The sequence below is a fragment of the Plecotus auritus genome (assembly GCF_963455305.1).
Source record: "Plecotus auritus genome assembly, chromosome: 5".
Lineage (NCBI taxonomy): Eukaryota > Metazoa > Chordata > Mammalia > Chiroptera > Vespertilionidae > Plecotus > Plecotus auritus.
In genome coordinates this window covers 88,451,067-88,468,307 of record NC_137776.1, presented here as the reverse complement: position 1 = coordinate 88,468,307, position 17,241 = coordinate 88,451,067, and the positions used below count along the sequence as shown (strand labels likewise).

Sequence of the window (17,241 nt, the reverse complement as noted above, 5' to 3'; positions counted from 1 at the left end):
TACAGGACACCTAATACACAAGGCCTCTCTACCAATTCCAGAAAACATCAGCTCTACCTAATATATAGAAACAAATACAGGAAAGCAGCCAAAATGTGGAGACAAAGAAACATGTTACAAATGAAAGAAATGGAAGCAAGTAAACTACTGAATACAGAGTTCAAAACAATGGTTACAAGGTTACTCAAGGATCTTAATGAGAGCTTCAAGGGACTTAATGAGAGCTTCAAGAGAATAATGAGAACATCAAGGGACTTAGTGAGACTTTCAAGGATCTTAGTGAGAATGTCAAAGACATGAAAAAGGATGAAATAGAAATTAAGCATACATTAACTGAAATAAAGAATTCTTTCATAGGGATTCAACAGTAGAAACAAGGGTTCTGAAAAGCAAATCAACAATTTGGAATGTGAAGAAAAAAAACACCCAATCAGAAGAGCAAAAAAAAAAAAAGAATCCAAAAATATGAAGATAGTGTAAGAAGCCTCTGGGACAACTTCAAGCTTAATAACATTCTCATTATGGAGGTGCCAGAAGGAAAAGAGAGAGAGCAAGATATTGAAAACCTATTTGAAAAAATAATGACTGAAAATTTTCTCTACCTGGTGAAAGAAATAGATTTACAAGTCCAGGAAGTGCAGAGTCCCAAACAAGAGGAACCCAAAGAGGAACACCAACACACATCATAATTAAATTGCCGAAAGTTAAAGACAAAGAGAGAGAATCTTAAAAGCAGCAAGAGAAAAGCAGTTCGTTACCTACAAGGAAGCACCCATACAACTGTCAGCTGACTACTTACAGAAACTTTGCAAATCAGAAGGGAGTGGCAAGAAATACTCAAAGTGATGAATAGCAAGGACCTACAACCAAGATTACTCTACCCAGTAATGCTATCATTTAGAATTGAAGGTTGGATAAAGAGCTTCACAGACCAGAAAAACTAAAGGAGTGCATCACCATCAAGCCAGTATTACATAAAATGTTGAAGGTTATTCTTTAAGAAGAGGAAAAAGAAGAAGTAGATAAAAAAATATGAACAATAAAATGGTAATAAATACATATCTATCAACAATTGAATCTAAAAATCAAAATAAACGAACAAGAAATCTAATGAACAAAATAAACTGATGAATAAGTAGAATTAGAGGCATGGAAACATGGAACAGACTGAGGAATCTCAGAGGGAAGGGGGGTGGGGGGCAGGAAGAAAGTAAGCAAAGATCTTATATGCATATATGCATTATCTATGGGCACAGACAATAGGATGGTGAAGGCCTGGGACCGGGCAGGAACTGGCTGGAGAAGGGGCAATGGGGGGTAGAGGGGACATCTGTAATATGCTCAACAATAAAGATTTAAATTTTAAAAAAAGAAAAAGAAAAAAAGAGTAAGATATGACCACATTCCCAAAGTGACCAAAGCAACAATTAAATACAGTAATGTGTTTAGGGATAGCACTAATAGGGCCAGTGAGGTCTGTTTTCTCCTGGCATGTGCTGAGGGGAGGAGAGGTGTCAGGAAAGCTAGGGTGACAGGAAAGCTTCACAGAAGAGGTTATCCTTGAGGCAGGAGCATTTAGCAGGTAAATGGTGTGAAAAGAGCTTTCTAACCAAAGCATTTGGGAACAGAAAACACCAGTATCACCTGGAAACTGTAGGGGTTAGGCAGAAAGGGAGCTCAACATCCAGAAAGGCTCTGAGGGAGGTAAAAGTAGGCAAGGGCCATATCATAGAGACTTTACCCTGCAGATATCAGGAACCAGGAAAAATAATGCCATCACACCTGTATCCGGGAGGGAGGCTAAAGGATGATACAAAATTAGAGGCAGAAAAAGAAAAGACCTGAAAATGCCAAGCAGAGTGGTTGAGGGCTTCGCCCAAAAAAGAGACAGAGGAAAGATGTAAAACTTGGAAACTGGATGTGCGAGTCAAAAGAGAGAGGCAGGAGACTTGCAGGGCTCTCCAGAAATTGGGTAACTGACTGCATGGCTAAACAGGAAAGATTTGTTTTTCTTTTTAAATTAGACATTAGTTTCATAAGTATGAACACAATCTGGTAACTTGTGATTTTTGAGTCAACTTCTCTACTTACTTTACCCACATAATAATAGTTGTCTTTTTTCTATTTATTATTCAGAAAGATTCCTTTATCGTCCTCAATAATGTTGAAGAATTTTCTAACTCCAATTCTAATGCACTGCACATAAAGAAGTCAATCAACTCCAAACACTAATCATTATTAAACTAAAAATAGAGAAGCAATTTATTAGAGTTCTCTACTAGTTGGCCCTCCAGAAGCACTGGTAGCAAATTCTCAGCCCTATGTGTTATACAGAAAGGTAGAAATAACCAGGGACCCTTCTGCTTACATGTAAAGAACGGGGATTGCAGAGACTCTCAGTCTGTGAATACTAGTTGGACAGGAAAATCAAAGGACAATAATCAGTTTTTTTATTTAAGATGGTGAGAGCTTAGAGAGCTTTGAAAATGCATATCAACACATACACAAAATACATACATGCTACATACACATGCAGAGTCATACACATGATATTTCTTACATCATTTATTTTTTCATAATATTTTCCCTAAAATTGGGGGCAGGAGGAGGCAGCAATTATGCAAGAATTCATTTTCCATTTTTGGCAACTTCTCCAAATCTGATATCTTACCCAACAAAACCAGTAGCAGAGGTGACTGAAATCTAGATTTCCTAATGCCTCTACTTTCTTTTGCCTGGGTGCCTCATAGAATGCACTGTTTTCAGAAGAAACAATTAAGCAAGAAATGCAAATCCCCAAATGAAAAGGTGTGATGTTGAGTTTGTAAGTGTGAGAAACCTACTGGCTGGGAAAAGAAAGGAAAGCAGGAACAAAGTGAATGAAATGTAGTATTAACATTTAGAAATTTCCTTCCTAAGTGTGAGTTTGTGGCAGAAGTGCCCCCATCACCCTGTTCTCCATAACAGAGGTACAATAAAACCTTAGTTAAGTTCTCCTGCCCAAGTCCAGAAGGTGCAACACACGCCAGTGCATTCCACTCAGGCTTCGCACTTAGGAGGCTGGAGGCTTTGAAAAAGGCACCCTGAGTAGAGGAGGCCTGGGACATTTGACGCAGCTGCACCAGTCACTGGCTCTGGAACCCTGGATCCCTTAATATCCTCTTATCATTCAGCTTCCTCATTCCCCCAAAATAGGCACAATGCTCCCAAAGTTGGCCTGCAGGTCCCTGGGGTGGAAGCATGTGCCTGGCACATTAGTAGACATTCAGTAACTATTTCCCTCCTCTGACTTTCCACTTGTCTATTCCTAAAAGTCATGTTCTTCCAAGTCACCAAAAGCTTCTATTGGTGGCCAGACAGCAGTTACATGATAGTAGAAAATAACAAAGAACTAGTAAAAGTTGTTAGGAACACTTTTTCTCTTTTCAGAATTTTTACATGATACAACAGAGAATGATGAAATATAATTTGTGCTGTGTTCTCTTTGTTTGGACTATTTTACCTATTCTCTCAGAGAATAATAATAACCCTATGGAAACTAAGAACCATCACCTTTACAACTTTTCTTTTGATGTGAATGCTATAATAGTGAGACATAAATAAATACAGCACACTGAAGCCTCACCATGACAACACCCTTCCACTCATGTGATGGAATTATGTAATTGCCTAGTTAGTTTCACCAGAACATTCAAAATGCCTTATACCTAACTTCTTACCCTTCAGCCTCCAGTTTTGGATGTAAGGCAAGAACTATCTATATTACACTGTAAAATAGTCATGTATATTAAGTATGTGACACCAAACAGACATTCAAAAAAAGCAATTTTCTCCCTCATCAAAATTCCCTTCTACTACACAGTTATGGCTTCCATGACCTTATTATATAAAATATTATTAATCTATTAGAATTAGTCATTAGAAAAAGCTAAACAGCTACTCATTATGACAGATCAGCATTATCAATAAGGATTCTGAAATGCTCCACTTTATCCATTATACACTGTCCACCAAACAAAACATATGACATGAAGCTTTTAACTTGAACAAAACTATTCTGTCAGGTTTTTATCTACTTCAAAAAGAAAACCATAACACACCCTTCAAACCACACCCTTCAAACCAAACAGTGGTGATCATCATCAAAATAACCTAAAATAAGACTTAGATAAGATGGGTTGAAGATAGGAAAAAAATTAAGAGGTTGAAAGCCTCATCCTAAAGGGAATCAGGTTCTTAGGATTACATTTTTGAAAGATGTAGGACAGATAGAAATCAGACACAAAAGAGTATATGCTCTATGATTCCTTTTACATAACATTTTATTAACAGGCAAAAATAACCCAGTCATGCAAAGATCAGTGGAAGCCTGAGGCTGGGGGTGGGAAGTGGACTGCAAGAGGGCACAAGAGAATTAGTGGGGAAAGGCAATGTTCTATAACTGGATTGTGGTGGTAGTTACATGAATGTATGCAGTTGTCTAAATTGTTCATTTAAAATAGGTACATTTATTATATTTAAACTAGAGGCCCGGCGCACAAAATTTGTGCACGGGTACTGTCCCTAGTCCTGGCCTATGATCAGGGTCATCTTCCCCAGCTGCCCGAAGCCAGCCCTGCCCCGCACCGCCACCCACCCCCAGTTCCCCGTTCGCTATAGGGTGATCAGTGCCTGACGACCAGGGGAAGGGACCGAGAGGTTGGCTGTTCCCTCCCACTCACCAGCCCCGCCCCCGCCGCGGGTGGCCATCAGGTGATAGAAGACTGCCGGCCGGGGAAAGGGACCAAGAGATGGTCAGTGTGCCTCATAGTGACTGGTCCAGCGGTCATTCTGGTCGTTCTGCCATTAGGGTCAATTTGCATATTACACTTTTATTATATAGGATTACACCTCAATAAAGTTGAATTTTTAAAAAATATTGCTCAGACAAAATCCACACTCATTCATCCCATTTTCTTCCTAAGCATTACAGAAATAACCTGCACATACCTGAAGCTGTGCCACAGCACGGTGGTACCCACCATGCTGAAGAAAAGATGCTTGCAATCACATCTGGTGGGAAAAGCGTCACGTTTCTCTGAATCTGAAGTAAATTTAACACTAATGCCAGAAATACTCCAATAAAAAACAGCACTACTCCTCGAATCATCAAATTTACACTCCAGCTAGTTACTGATGAGATGTAAGGACCATGCTTTTTGAGCCCAGGTGACTCTGTCTCTCCTTCTGCCATGGTTTCATAAGTTCAGTAGGCCAGCAGAAAAAAAAAAAAAAAAGGCTTCCCAGATGAAACGACTTGTCTGTGAATCAAAGCAGATTGGCGTTTCAACAGAACCGCATCTTGCCCTGAAATAGGACCTACCAGAAATCCTGCAAGAGACAAAAAAAATTATTATGGGTCTAATAAATAATTATATAATTGTCCTGATTTTAACAGTAATTAATGTAAAAGGGCAAACAATTAAATAACAATCTTATATATTTATTTAAATTAGTTACTTACTGAATAAAAAAAGGTTTAAAAGACATTTTATATGAATTATGTAATTTTTAAAAAGTACAATACTTAACACTTAACTAGGATAGAATATGTAACCTAAGAGACTTAAAATTAAAATAATAGTAAGGACAGCTTGCTCCACATCAGAGAAAAGGTTATATGGGATACTTCCATTAGAATCTGGGAGATCAAATCTATTTCTCCTACCTAAATATTTATACTTTACAGAAAATACACTAATTTATACTTTACAGAAAATGAACACATTCTGACTGAAAATCTTGAACTGTTCACAATAAAATGTGACCTGTTCATGAGGACAACCTTCAGTGGGGAACAAAATGACATGTCTTAAAGTTTAATGCTTATATATTTGAATTTCTGCACAAAAGTGTCTTAACAAAAGCAGACCACCACTCAGTCACCTACACATACACCAAGCACAGAAACTAGACCTGACCCTTTCCTCCAGAGCCACAGCTTGCCCCACCCCTGCCTGGACCCAATCCACCTTTCTTGCAAGCATGGGAGCTTTGGTGAGAAAGCTGGAGTAGGAAGCAGAAGAAAGGAAACTAAGAAAATGAAGAATGACCTAGATTCTAATGAAGAAGCTAGATTCTAATGAGTTTTATCCACATAGATCCTGACTCCTAAAACCTAGATCTTTGCTAGTACAATCAGTGTAAGTATTTGTTCACTATAACCAAAGTCATCTTTCCTTTGTATTTAAGACAACACTTGAGGCTTTCTATGAGCTGCTCTAAGCACCTGACATATGGTCACTCATATAACACTCACAATAAGCTAAAAGGTAAGTGCAATTAATATATCCATTTTTCAGGTGAGGCAAAAAAGAGGTTAAGTGACTTAACCAAGTTTATACCCCTAACTAGAGGCCCGGTGCATGAAATTCATGCACGGGGGTGTGTTCCTCAACCCAGCCTGCACCCTCTCCAATCTGGGACCCCTCGAGGGATGTCCGACTGCAGTCGGACATCCCTCTCACAATCCAGGACTGCTGGTTCCCAAGTGCTCGCCTGCCTGCCTTTCTGATTGCCCCTAACCGCTTCTGCCTGCCAGCCTGATCACCCCCTAACCACTCCCCTGCCAGCCTGATTGATGCCTAACTGCTCCCCTGCCAGCCTGTTTTCCCCTAACTGCCCTCCCCTGCAGGCCTGGTCACCCCTAACTGCCCTCCCCTGCAGGCCTGGTCACCCCTAACTGCCCTCCCCTGCAGGCCTGGTCACCCCTAACTGCCCTCCCCTGCAGGCCTGGTTCCCCCCCCCCCCAACTGCTCTCCCCTGCAGGCCTGGGTCCCTCCCAACTGCCTTTCCCTGCAGGCCTGGTTGCCCCCAACTTCCCTCCTCTGCCGGCTTGGTCACCCCTAACTGCCCTCCCCTGCAGGCTTGATCGCCCCCAACTGCCCTCCCTTGCAGGCCTGGTCCCTCCCAACTGCCCTCTCCTGCTGTCCTGATCGCCCACAACTGCCCTCCCTTGCAGGCCTGGTTCCTCCCAACTGCCCTCCTCTGCTGGCCATCTTGTGGTGGCCATCTTGTATCCACATGGGGGCAGGATCTTTGACCACATGGGGGCAGCCATCTTGTGTGTTGGAGTGATGGTCAATCTGCATATTACTCTTTTATTAGATAGGATAGAGGCCTGGTGCACGGGTGGGGGCCAGCTGGTTTTCCCTGAAGGGTGTCCCAGATCAGGGTGGGGGTTCCCTTGGGGCGTGGGGCAGCCTGGGCAAGGGGCCTGTGGTGGTTTGCAGGCCAGCCACGTACCCTGGAGACCCAAGCGGAGGCCCTGGTATCTGGGGTTTATTTATCTTCTACAATTGACACTTTGTAGCCTGGAGCGGAGCCAAGCCTTCTGCTTGCTCCGTGGCGGCAGCCATTTCTATTGGGATTTATGTATCTTCTATACTTGAAACTTTGTAGCCTTAAGCGAGGCCTGGGATGGCCAGGGTGTACGGAAAGCTTGGCTTCCTCCATTGCCAGGGGCAACCCTAGCCTCCTGCTCTTTCCAGCTCCGTGGCTGCCGCCATTTCTGTTTGGGTTTATGTATCTTCTATCATTGAAACTTTGTAGCCTTGAGTGGAGGCCTAGGCCGGCAAGGGCAGGCGGAAAGCTTGGCTTCCTCCATCACTGGGGAAACCCAAGCCTCCCTCCTGCTCTCTGTGGCCGTAGCCATCTTGGTTGGGTTTATTTGCATATTCGCTCCTGATTGGCTGGTTGGCGTGGCTTGTGGGTGTGTCTTGTGGGTGTACCGGAGTGATGGTTAATTTGCATGTTACTCTTTTATTAGATAGGATAAGAGGGTGAGCTGGGATTCAAATCCATGCTGTCTGGCTCCAAAACCCTCATCCTAACCATGGTGCTCAACTTCCCAAATTGTTGCATATTCTTCTGTGTTTTCTATGAATATAACTATATTTTTTAAATGGGAAAATACTATACAATTTTTATAACTTACTTTTATCCCATCCAACAATAATATATCCTGGGCATGATCAGAAGTCAGCACATAAATGATGTTTTTTGAGTCTCAAAGCAGTTTATTTAAAAGTTAGGATGACACTTAAGTAGCTACCTTATAATAATATGTATAGCTGCTTTATGGATTATAAACTTTTTATATAGGTCTTATTCACTACCAAGTCTCCAGTGTGTCTATATACCCAGAAAGGTGCCTCCTAGCCCACAGTGGGAGCTCTACATATTCATATTTGTTTAAAGAAATTGGGTTAACTCTTTTTGCTTGTTTGTTTATCCTCACCTGAGGATATTTTTTTCCACTGATTTTTGGAGACAGTGGAAGGGAGGGGGAGGGACAGAGAGAGAGAAACATCAATGTGAGAGAGACACAACTGGTTGCCTCCCACATATGCCCCAACTGGGGACAGGGATTGAGCATAAAACCAAGGTACGTATCCTTGACTGGAACCGAACCCGTGACCCTTTAGTCTGTGGGCCAATGCTCTAACCACTGAGATAAGCCACTTAGGGCTGGATTAACTCCTTTTGAATCAAACTACACTGGGTTAAACAGGCCGTTTGAAAGGCAACTAAACACGTAATCATAATTTAAACTATATTTCCTCTGAGTTTCCAAGTTCCAATTTACCTTACAAATGAGCTTTGGAATAAAACTCATGTGTAAATTGAGGGGAAGGATACTGACTTTAGAAATAATCAGCATGAAAATGAGAATATTCTTAAGTACCAGCAACTTACACAGCTTACCAGTGTCATGTGATAAACACAGACAACAGACTTTTTTTTATTGAGCCTCTGCCACACCCAAAGCTCTGTGCCCAACACTCAAGGGGGGAATTCTGTCCTCAAGCTAGTCCTCACAAACCTACTTAGTCTAAGCATAACTAAGTTCTACAGCTTAGAGGACAAGAGAAAACAGTACATGTTACAACTGATTCATGGGAAAACAGACTCTAAACACCAGTTGAAATTGCCCAGAAACATCCCCTCCTGACCTTGTCTTGCAGACTAGTCCTTGCAGTAGTATGCAGCATGTCCGCATGTCATGTGTTCTAGTCACTTAGCAAGGTGTTCAGTAGCTACAGAATTCTTCTTCATCTTCTTCATCATCATCATCATCATCATGACTACCCATTATGGAGGGCCTACTCCATGACAGACATAGAGTAACTCTAATCTTCAAAATAATCCTAAAGGTAGGTGTTATTATCCTCATTTTACAAATGAAGATATTAAGTCAAAGAGATTTAGTAACTTGCTTATGGTCACCTGACATACAATATTAGAACTGGAATTTTTCCTTACATCTGACTGATTCCCAAACCCCTTCTCTTGAGTCCCATTCTAGCCTAAGTCCTCAGGCTTCTCTTTTGGCATCTGGATCTATAGAAGAGGATGACTGAAAAGATGGGTATGAGGCAGGATAGTAAGAAGCTAGGAAAATTCCTTGGCAAGTGGAATGGGGAAACTGAGACAGATGGCTGATTCAAACCAGCCTCATCCAGCACCCTAACCCACCTGTGTCCTCCTCCCTGGCACGACCACTCCTGTAAGCATTAAGCCCTCAGGGTAATGAAATTCTGACCAGTCTCAATAATCTTAGGAGCAAAGCCTTGGGTCTGCTGACCACGTAGACAGAGTTTTTGGTCAAACTAGAGATAATACCTAGGCCTCAATTGTGTTTCAGCTACAGGCCCAGAAAAGCAGCAAAACCAGATGACGCAACGCCATAACTGACATTTGGACCAGATGCAATGACTAATGAACCCCTACCCTAGCACTGACCCTAGAGACCAGGATCCTGAAAGGACACAACTGGAAAGCTGATAAATATTCTACTGAGATCCTCCCCTGAGAACTCCCCTAAAATGCCCACCTTTAGAAAACAGACACAAACCCTTAAGACAAAGGACCCAGTATGCTCTCTCTTTGGAGCATGCCTGAGCCTGCCCCTTCCTTTTTTCCCTCAGGTATGTACCTTTGCTTTCTTCCTCCTAAGCTCCAAGGCCTTTCTTTTGCCTCTATAAGTTGTTTCCTGATCCACACAACCCAGCTAGCTCACTTCTTCTACCTCTGTGACTTTCTAAATAAACTTCCTATGCTAGAGCTCTTGGCTCTGAATTCTTTCTTTGCCAAACTCAAGCTGCTGCTAACAGGTAAACATTAGAAAACAATCTCAACTATAATATATTCTCAAGGTACCAATGCCAACGTAAATGGAAGACTATATAACAACACAAATAAGTGTACAAACACCTTGAAATTTTATTTAAATGTACTAGATTGAAGAGTAAAACAAATGTTTTAAAGGAAAAAAATCATATTGCCAACTTAACACACTGCACTAGACCAGTGGTTGGCAAACTCATTAGTCAACAGAGTGGCAAACCACAGCTCGCGAGCTGCATGTGGCTCGCGAGCCACAGTTTGCCAACCACTACACTAGACCAACAGCTGACTCTTCACCTCATAAACTTCCAGTAGACACAGCAAACCCTTACTTTTGCTGTTAAAGCAGCTACTAGAGGACAAAGAATATTCAGTGGACTCTTGAACAATGGGGGGATAGGGGTGCTGATGCCCTTGCAGTTGAAAATCTGTCACTTCTGCCCCTGCCCCGAAAACTTAACTAAATTGGCTCTCAGTATCTTTGAGGGATTGGTTCCAGGACTGCCCACAGATATCAAAATCCACAGATGTTCAAGCTCCTTATACAAAACTAGAGGCGTGGTGCACAAAATTCATGCACGGGGGGAGAGGGGGTTCCCTCAGCCCGGCCTGCACCCTCTCGCAATCTGGGACCCCTCAGGGGATGTCCGACTGCCAGTTTAGGCCCGATCCCACAGGGATCTCTGCGGGATCGGTCCTAAACCGGCAGTTGGAGATCCCTCTCGCAAACCGAGACGGCTGGCTCCTAACCGCTTGCCTGCCTGATCGCCCCTAACCACTCTGCCTGACTGCCTGATCGCCCCTAACCACTCTGTCTGCCTGCCTCATTGCCCCTAATCACTCTGCCTGCCTGCCTTATTGCCCCTAACCACTCTGCCTGCCTGCCTGATTGCCCCTAACCACTCTGCCTGCCTGCCTGATTGCCCCTAACCACCTCTGCCTCGACCCCCACTGCTGCGACTTCATCCAGAAGGACATCCAGAATGATGTCCGGAAGGTGGTTCGGCTGTCTGGTCTAATTAGCATATTAAGCTTTTATTATTATAGATGGCATAGAACAATGCATAGTTGGTCCCCACATGTGTGGATTCCCAACCATGGATTGGAAATTCACGGTAGGCTAAATTTGTGGATACAAAAGCAGAAGTACCAAGAACCAATTGTATTTATTGGGGGGTTGGGGGGGGGATTCGGCATGTAAGTGGGCCCATGCAGTTCAAACCTATGTTGTTCAAGGTTGAACTGTACATACATTTTTAACTGCTCTAGTAAATCATTTGTTTATGTTCATGATTTTTTTTTCCAAAATGGAATGACTGGCAAAGGATATTTCATGTACAATAAATAATGTTTTTAAGAGAGCAAAATAACTAGTTTTAAAACTTATTTCAGTTGTGGTAGGCCCCATCTCACAGTCACTCACCAGGGGTTGTCAGAGCTTAGGCATTTGGTACTGGACAATTCCTTGCTGAGTGGACCTGCCCTAAGCATTGCAAAACACTTCCCTGGCTCATGCCCACTAAATGCCATTACATGCTCTCTCCCCAATTTGGGACAATTAAAAATGTCCCTACACATTTCCATATGCCCCCAGAGAGGCAATGCTCTCCGCTGAGAGCCAATGATTGCTGGAGACTCTTTCCTCATTCTATTTCAAGGCTGCCTGAGACTTTCTAAACTGTTTACCTTATTCCGCCACAGCTGTTTATTCAACCTTTCCTGGTAGTGCTGGTTTATAGCTTCCTATTTCACCCCAAAAGTTCTCTTTAAAAATAACATGACATTTGTTTGATGTTTATTTGAATGAGTTTTTTAAGTTAATTTTTACAAGTCCAAAAATCTAATTTTGTGACTACATAATAATACAATAGTACATATTTACTATAGGCAAAAATAAAAGTTGAAGTGCTTGAGAATCACAGTATCCTAAAATTTAAGAAATGGCAGGGAAATTGGAGATCATCTCTTCCAAGGGATATGTGAGCCTAATGCAAAAAATAAAAAAGGTGTGCATATGTGTATTTTCCGGGAAGAGAGTTCCACAGTTTACATCAAGTACTCAAAATGTCCACGAACCAAAAAAAGTTAAGAGGCAGTGATCTAGCTGTTCTCTCATTTTACTGGAGAAGCAAATGACACCCAGTGTGGGCAAGTGAAGTGACAAAATCAAGACTGTTCCCCTGGATCCTGCTACCATAAACATGTAAAGTGAACTCCTGGAAATGGCCAGACTCTTCAAAGACATAAGAAATTCCACTAGACCGTTCATTCCCTACTGTGGAACACTTAAAATTACTAAAAAGGCATGTTGTTTATAATATTAACCACACACTAGCCGTGGTTCTCAACCTTTCTAATGCCACGACCCTTTAATACAGTTCCTCATGTTGTGGTGACCCCCAACCATAAAATTATTTTCGTTGCTACTTCATAACTGTAATTTTGCTACTGTTAATGAATCGTAATGTCGCGACCCACAGGTTGAGAACCACTAGCAGGGTCACCTAAGACCATCGGAAAACAGATATTTATATTACGATTCATTAACAGTAGCAAAATTACAGTTATTTGAAGTAGCAACAAAAATAATTTTATGGTTGGGGATCACCACAACATGAGGAACTGTATTAAAGGGTCGCGGCATTAGAAAGGTTGAGAACCACTGCACTAGGGGAATGGGTTGTTTTAAAGTGAAAGTTCATGTAATAAGTATCCCCTAATTTATTTGTTTTAAAGTTTGGTTTTCTGATTATATGTTGAAATTATTTTCTTAAAACAAAGAATACCTATACCTTTAAATATTACCCTTACATTAATGATAAATTTGATTCTCCAAAATTAAAAAATAATCTATATTTGAAAAATTTAGATCACTCAAGAAATAATTTGCTGATCAGTCAAAAAGTATCTAGTATAAAGGTACCCTTTAGAGAATAATAACTCAACAGATCCTCAACAATAATAACCTTCATAAATAGGCAAGATAATCTCCATTTTATAAAATAAAATAGGCTAAGTAACTTTCTGAGATCTTAACACTATTACCAAAAAGCACCAGTATTGGCCCCAAGCACTCTGACTCCATATGCGGAACACTTCACATTTTACTCCAGGGAGGGCCTCCATCTACAAACGCTATACAAAAAAAGTTAAGTGCCACATAAGATACACTTTTTAGAGTCATGTTGATAAACTACTGTTAATACCAAAATAAGCTTTTTATTTCAACAACTGACAAAGAAAAAACTTCCACGGGACATGAAAAATTCTACCTTGAACAACACAATGCAAATAGTTTGGATAGATAAATAACAAATCATCAAAACTGAAAAGACATATGACTACCTGTTAGTGGATTAATATTATTACTTTTAGATGAATAAAAGAGGTGATCCTGGGCTTTGTGAACGAAAATCAAAGTTGGTATTTGCCACTGAAACAATTTCAGGCAATAGGCAAAAACACACACACAAACAAAATCTCCTAGTGACCTTAAGAGACATTTGCATTCTCACAATTACAACCACCCCTGAAACCAAACAAGGTCATTCATCTTCCAATCAGGCAGCATGTTTGCTGCCTCAGATTAACCTGTCCCTTCAGGTGCTTAGGTCACATAGGCTACTAAATAATAAACTAAATTAATACCTCACATCTTTTTTATTCATCTGCTCTCTTCATTAGAATGGCATTCTCAAAATAGAATAATCATTAACATTAGGAAAAACACACGTAAATCAATGAAAAAGTTTAACTCTCCTTAAATATAAGCACACACATGTGAGTCATAAGCTAAAGTCTTCCAGGAAGAAAACGATTTGCCTTGAAGACACTGAAACTCACCTTTCCTCTCAACATTTAAACCAAAACACAGAAACTATTAAGCAAGCAGCATTCACATCCCATTACTGCTTTTAAATATCAAATCTCAGTCTCTAAAAAGGTCTGTGAATAATGTTCTAATAACAATAAAAACAAGTTGTCTTTAAAATACTGAATTACCTTTTATCCTTTCCTTTTCAGCCCACCATATGGAAAAGCAACAGTTGTCAGTTTAAAAAGAATCAAACTCTTCCCCAAATGTACACGATTCACAGCTTGGTCACTTTATATCAGATATCTACTGGGAACTCTACCAAAACACACTACACAACATAATGTCCAGAGAAAGAATGAAGGTGGAAAATAGAAAGAATAATGGCTAATTTTTCTTCTGTGGGAACGCTATTAGTGGCCGCATTCTCTTCATTCATTTTCACAAAGTGGTTTGCTATCAAGGCCAAACCTAAAAGTTGGAGAATACAGTAGCCACTGCTTGGCTGCTTTCATTCCTCCTGCACCCAGGACTGGGGAGTCTTTTCCCTGCAATCCTCAGCTGTCCTGCAATACTGATCCTAGCCAGTGACAGCTGCCAAGTCCATCCATTGCTTTCTAAAGCATTTCTTCATCAAGCCTACAACATAGTAAGCTCTTCAAGATATATTTTCCTAGACTATCTGGCTAAGATCATACTTCAGTAACTTTTTTTCCAACTCTAACTGGACATGGGTCCTGGTCACTTTTTTAGCAGCACTTCCCTGCCCCCCCCCACCCCCCCACCCCCGCCACCCCTCGTCATCCACACTGCTTTCCTTTTCCGGATTGCTAATCCCCATTGACCAACTCTGAAATCCCATGGTGATAGTTATCACCAACGACTTCTAGGTCTTGACAAGTTCTCTGGCATACCCACACACCATCTCCAAAGGTTTCCAATTCCAATCCAAATGCCAAAGTCCCACTCCTCAATCCAAATCAACACAGATTTTTGTGAATTCTAAACTTACTGCAATATCCACCTTTTGGGATCCACCACCCTCCCAAGCCTGGGTCTCCCTGGTTACAAGCCTCCCAAATCCTGACAGCTCTATGCTGGACAGCTCGCCGACCTCCACCCCCATCACATCTCCAGGGTCGCCCATCCCGCCGTCCTCCAGCCTTCTTTCCTCTCGAACACTCTCCCAATGTCTGGAGAGCCTCGGCCTCTCATAAGACCTCTCCCCGACCTCGCCGTTCCCTTCCGGACCTCGCCAACCCTTCTTCAGGTGAGCAGAACCCCTCGCCCTTCAGGCCCCATCCGCAGTCCTGGCTCCCGCACTTGCCAGCAGGGTTCCTAGGATGCAAAATCACCAGCACTTCCTCTTCCCGAAAGCCACCCACTTCCTCAGACCACTTTCCTCAGCACCGAGGCACTGGCGCTTCGCAGGGGGACCCCAACTCACCCCCGCCTCCGCCATCTTCTGGGACGGCCCCGCCCCCCTCCACCTCTTCCTTTTCCCCTCCCACAACTCGGCCTGAGCTCCACTGCGCCTGTGCGGCCGGCGCTGACGCGCCCAAAGATCGGGGTAGAGGAGCTTCCGGTTTTGACCAGCGTAGTTAGTAGACCCGCGAGTCGGGGCAAAAGGGCTTCCGGTCTGCCCGAAATTAGCAGATGTTTGTAGGCGTGGACAGTCTAGTAGTAGGAGGGTGCCAGATCAGCTGTTGTTTGCTGACCAGGCGGTCAAGGGTTGTGACGAGTGCCCAGACCCTACGGGCGGTGTTAGAGATTCGTGCGCTGACACACGCACACTCTCGCACACTCTTTCGAAGGAGCAGCTATCAGCGTGCTCCTCTCCTCGCAGCCGAACCGGAGGGCTCTGGAACCAGGCCGCCGGCTTCTCCCGCCGCGGATGCTGACTGTACCTTTGTGCTTTTGCTGGGCTTTACTCATTACCTTTTTTCCTCCCCTACTGTCATCATTTCTTTTAGGGGAACACAATTGATACTTTTTGTCATCTCCATCCCACAGTACTTTATGCGGTTTTCATTGATAATCATTCACCAGGTTCGGCCACGTAACACGGTTTCATAGGAAGAGCTTGAGAGGTTTACAGCAAAGTAGAGAAAATACAGAACCGTGCAACTTATCAGAAGCAGTATTAAAATATGGATGTGGTCAGATTACAGTGGTCTTGGGGAAAGTTTTCAATGAAATTTGGGCCTAGAGTAATTGCTTAAGAGCTTTGCAGAGGATTGTCAATTGATGAAATTTCTTTTTTGTTTTTTATTTTGAACTGGTAAATGATAAAGTGGATTTTTATGTTTCTGATATTTTTCTATCGGTACATTTATTTATGAAAATTGAAGGAGGAATTAAATTGCAACAAAATGCATCCAGGCAAGTATTTATATGACCTTTCTTGTTTTCTCTAATGTTTCCTATAGCTCTTAAATTTATCTCTGTATGTTCTTACACTACAAATAATATATATATGTGTGTGTGTGTGTGTGTGTGTGTGTGTACTATATATGGGCCAATTACACTGAATAGATGAGGAATTTAAAAAATAAAGAGAAAAATCACCTAGAAAAGACAAAATGTTCTGACACCAAGGCTCTCTATAAAGCAATCTGAGTCTTTTTCATCCCACTCATGTCTGTCTCCCTATCCTAGCTTTTTCAAACACTTAGCAACTGCCTCAAGAAAAACCTTATGGAAAATTTTAGCCTCGATGAGCATTTATTTTAGTTTAAATATTTGATTGCAAGGAGCGACAAGAGCTAAAAAAGTTAGAACTATGTGGCACTGGTTCCCAAGTTTCTTACACCCAGTGCAGTCATTCCTACTGCAGTGTAAGGCAGAGTACAAAATCCTTAGGAGAAATACAAAGAGCTATTGTCCTCTTCTGGTTAGGTTTGAGGACAGTTCTCGTGCAAGATGTAGTCTTTCAGTAGGCATTGAGGGTAAGTAAGCAGATATAAGGAGAAAATGCATTCGGGTGGGAGCTCAGAGTTGGAAAAACATTGTGTGTAGACCCTGGAGTATGGAAGGATGTATAGTGAGACTTGAGGTCTGCATATCAAGTTCATGAATTTGTACTAAGTGTTTGTTATCATGAAAACATTAAAATCTCAAATTAATTGATTCCAGAAAATGAACTAAGAACTTTGAGAAATCAGAACAATTTGGATTACTTTGAAGTTGGTGTGATGTGGTCAACAGAACACTGGTGAAGGATTCTTGAAACCTGGGGCTACGACAGCAAGTGCATATTC

At 41.9% G+C, this 17,241-nt stretch overlaps 1 protein-coding gene across 3 annotated transcripts in view; it reads right to left on the bottom strand.

The window, feature by feature from the left end:
* INSIG2 (insulin induced gene 2) overlaps positions 1–15,484 on the bottom strand; it is a 72,058-nt gene extending 56,574 nt beyond the window's left edge. For 2 of the 3 annotated variants that reach the window (XM_080667260.1, XM_080667262.1), the window contains exons 1-2: positions 15,429–15,484; positions 4,990–5,370 (exon numbers count right to left, since the gene is read on the bottom strand). In XM_080667260.1, coding sequence (XP_080523386.1) covers positions 4,990–5,233 — 244 coding nt within the window. In that variant the 5' untranslated portion in view covers positions 5,234–5,370; positions 15,429–15,484. Of the gene's footprint in view, positions 1–4,989; positions 5,371–8,993; positions 9,054–15,428 lie in introns of those variants that run through there. The other variant, XM_080667261.1, reaches the window with a different exon arrangement.
* Positions 15,485–17,241: the final 1,757 nt, after the last annotated feature.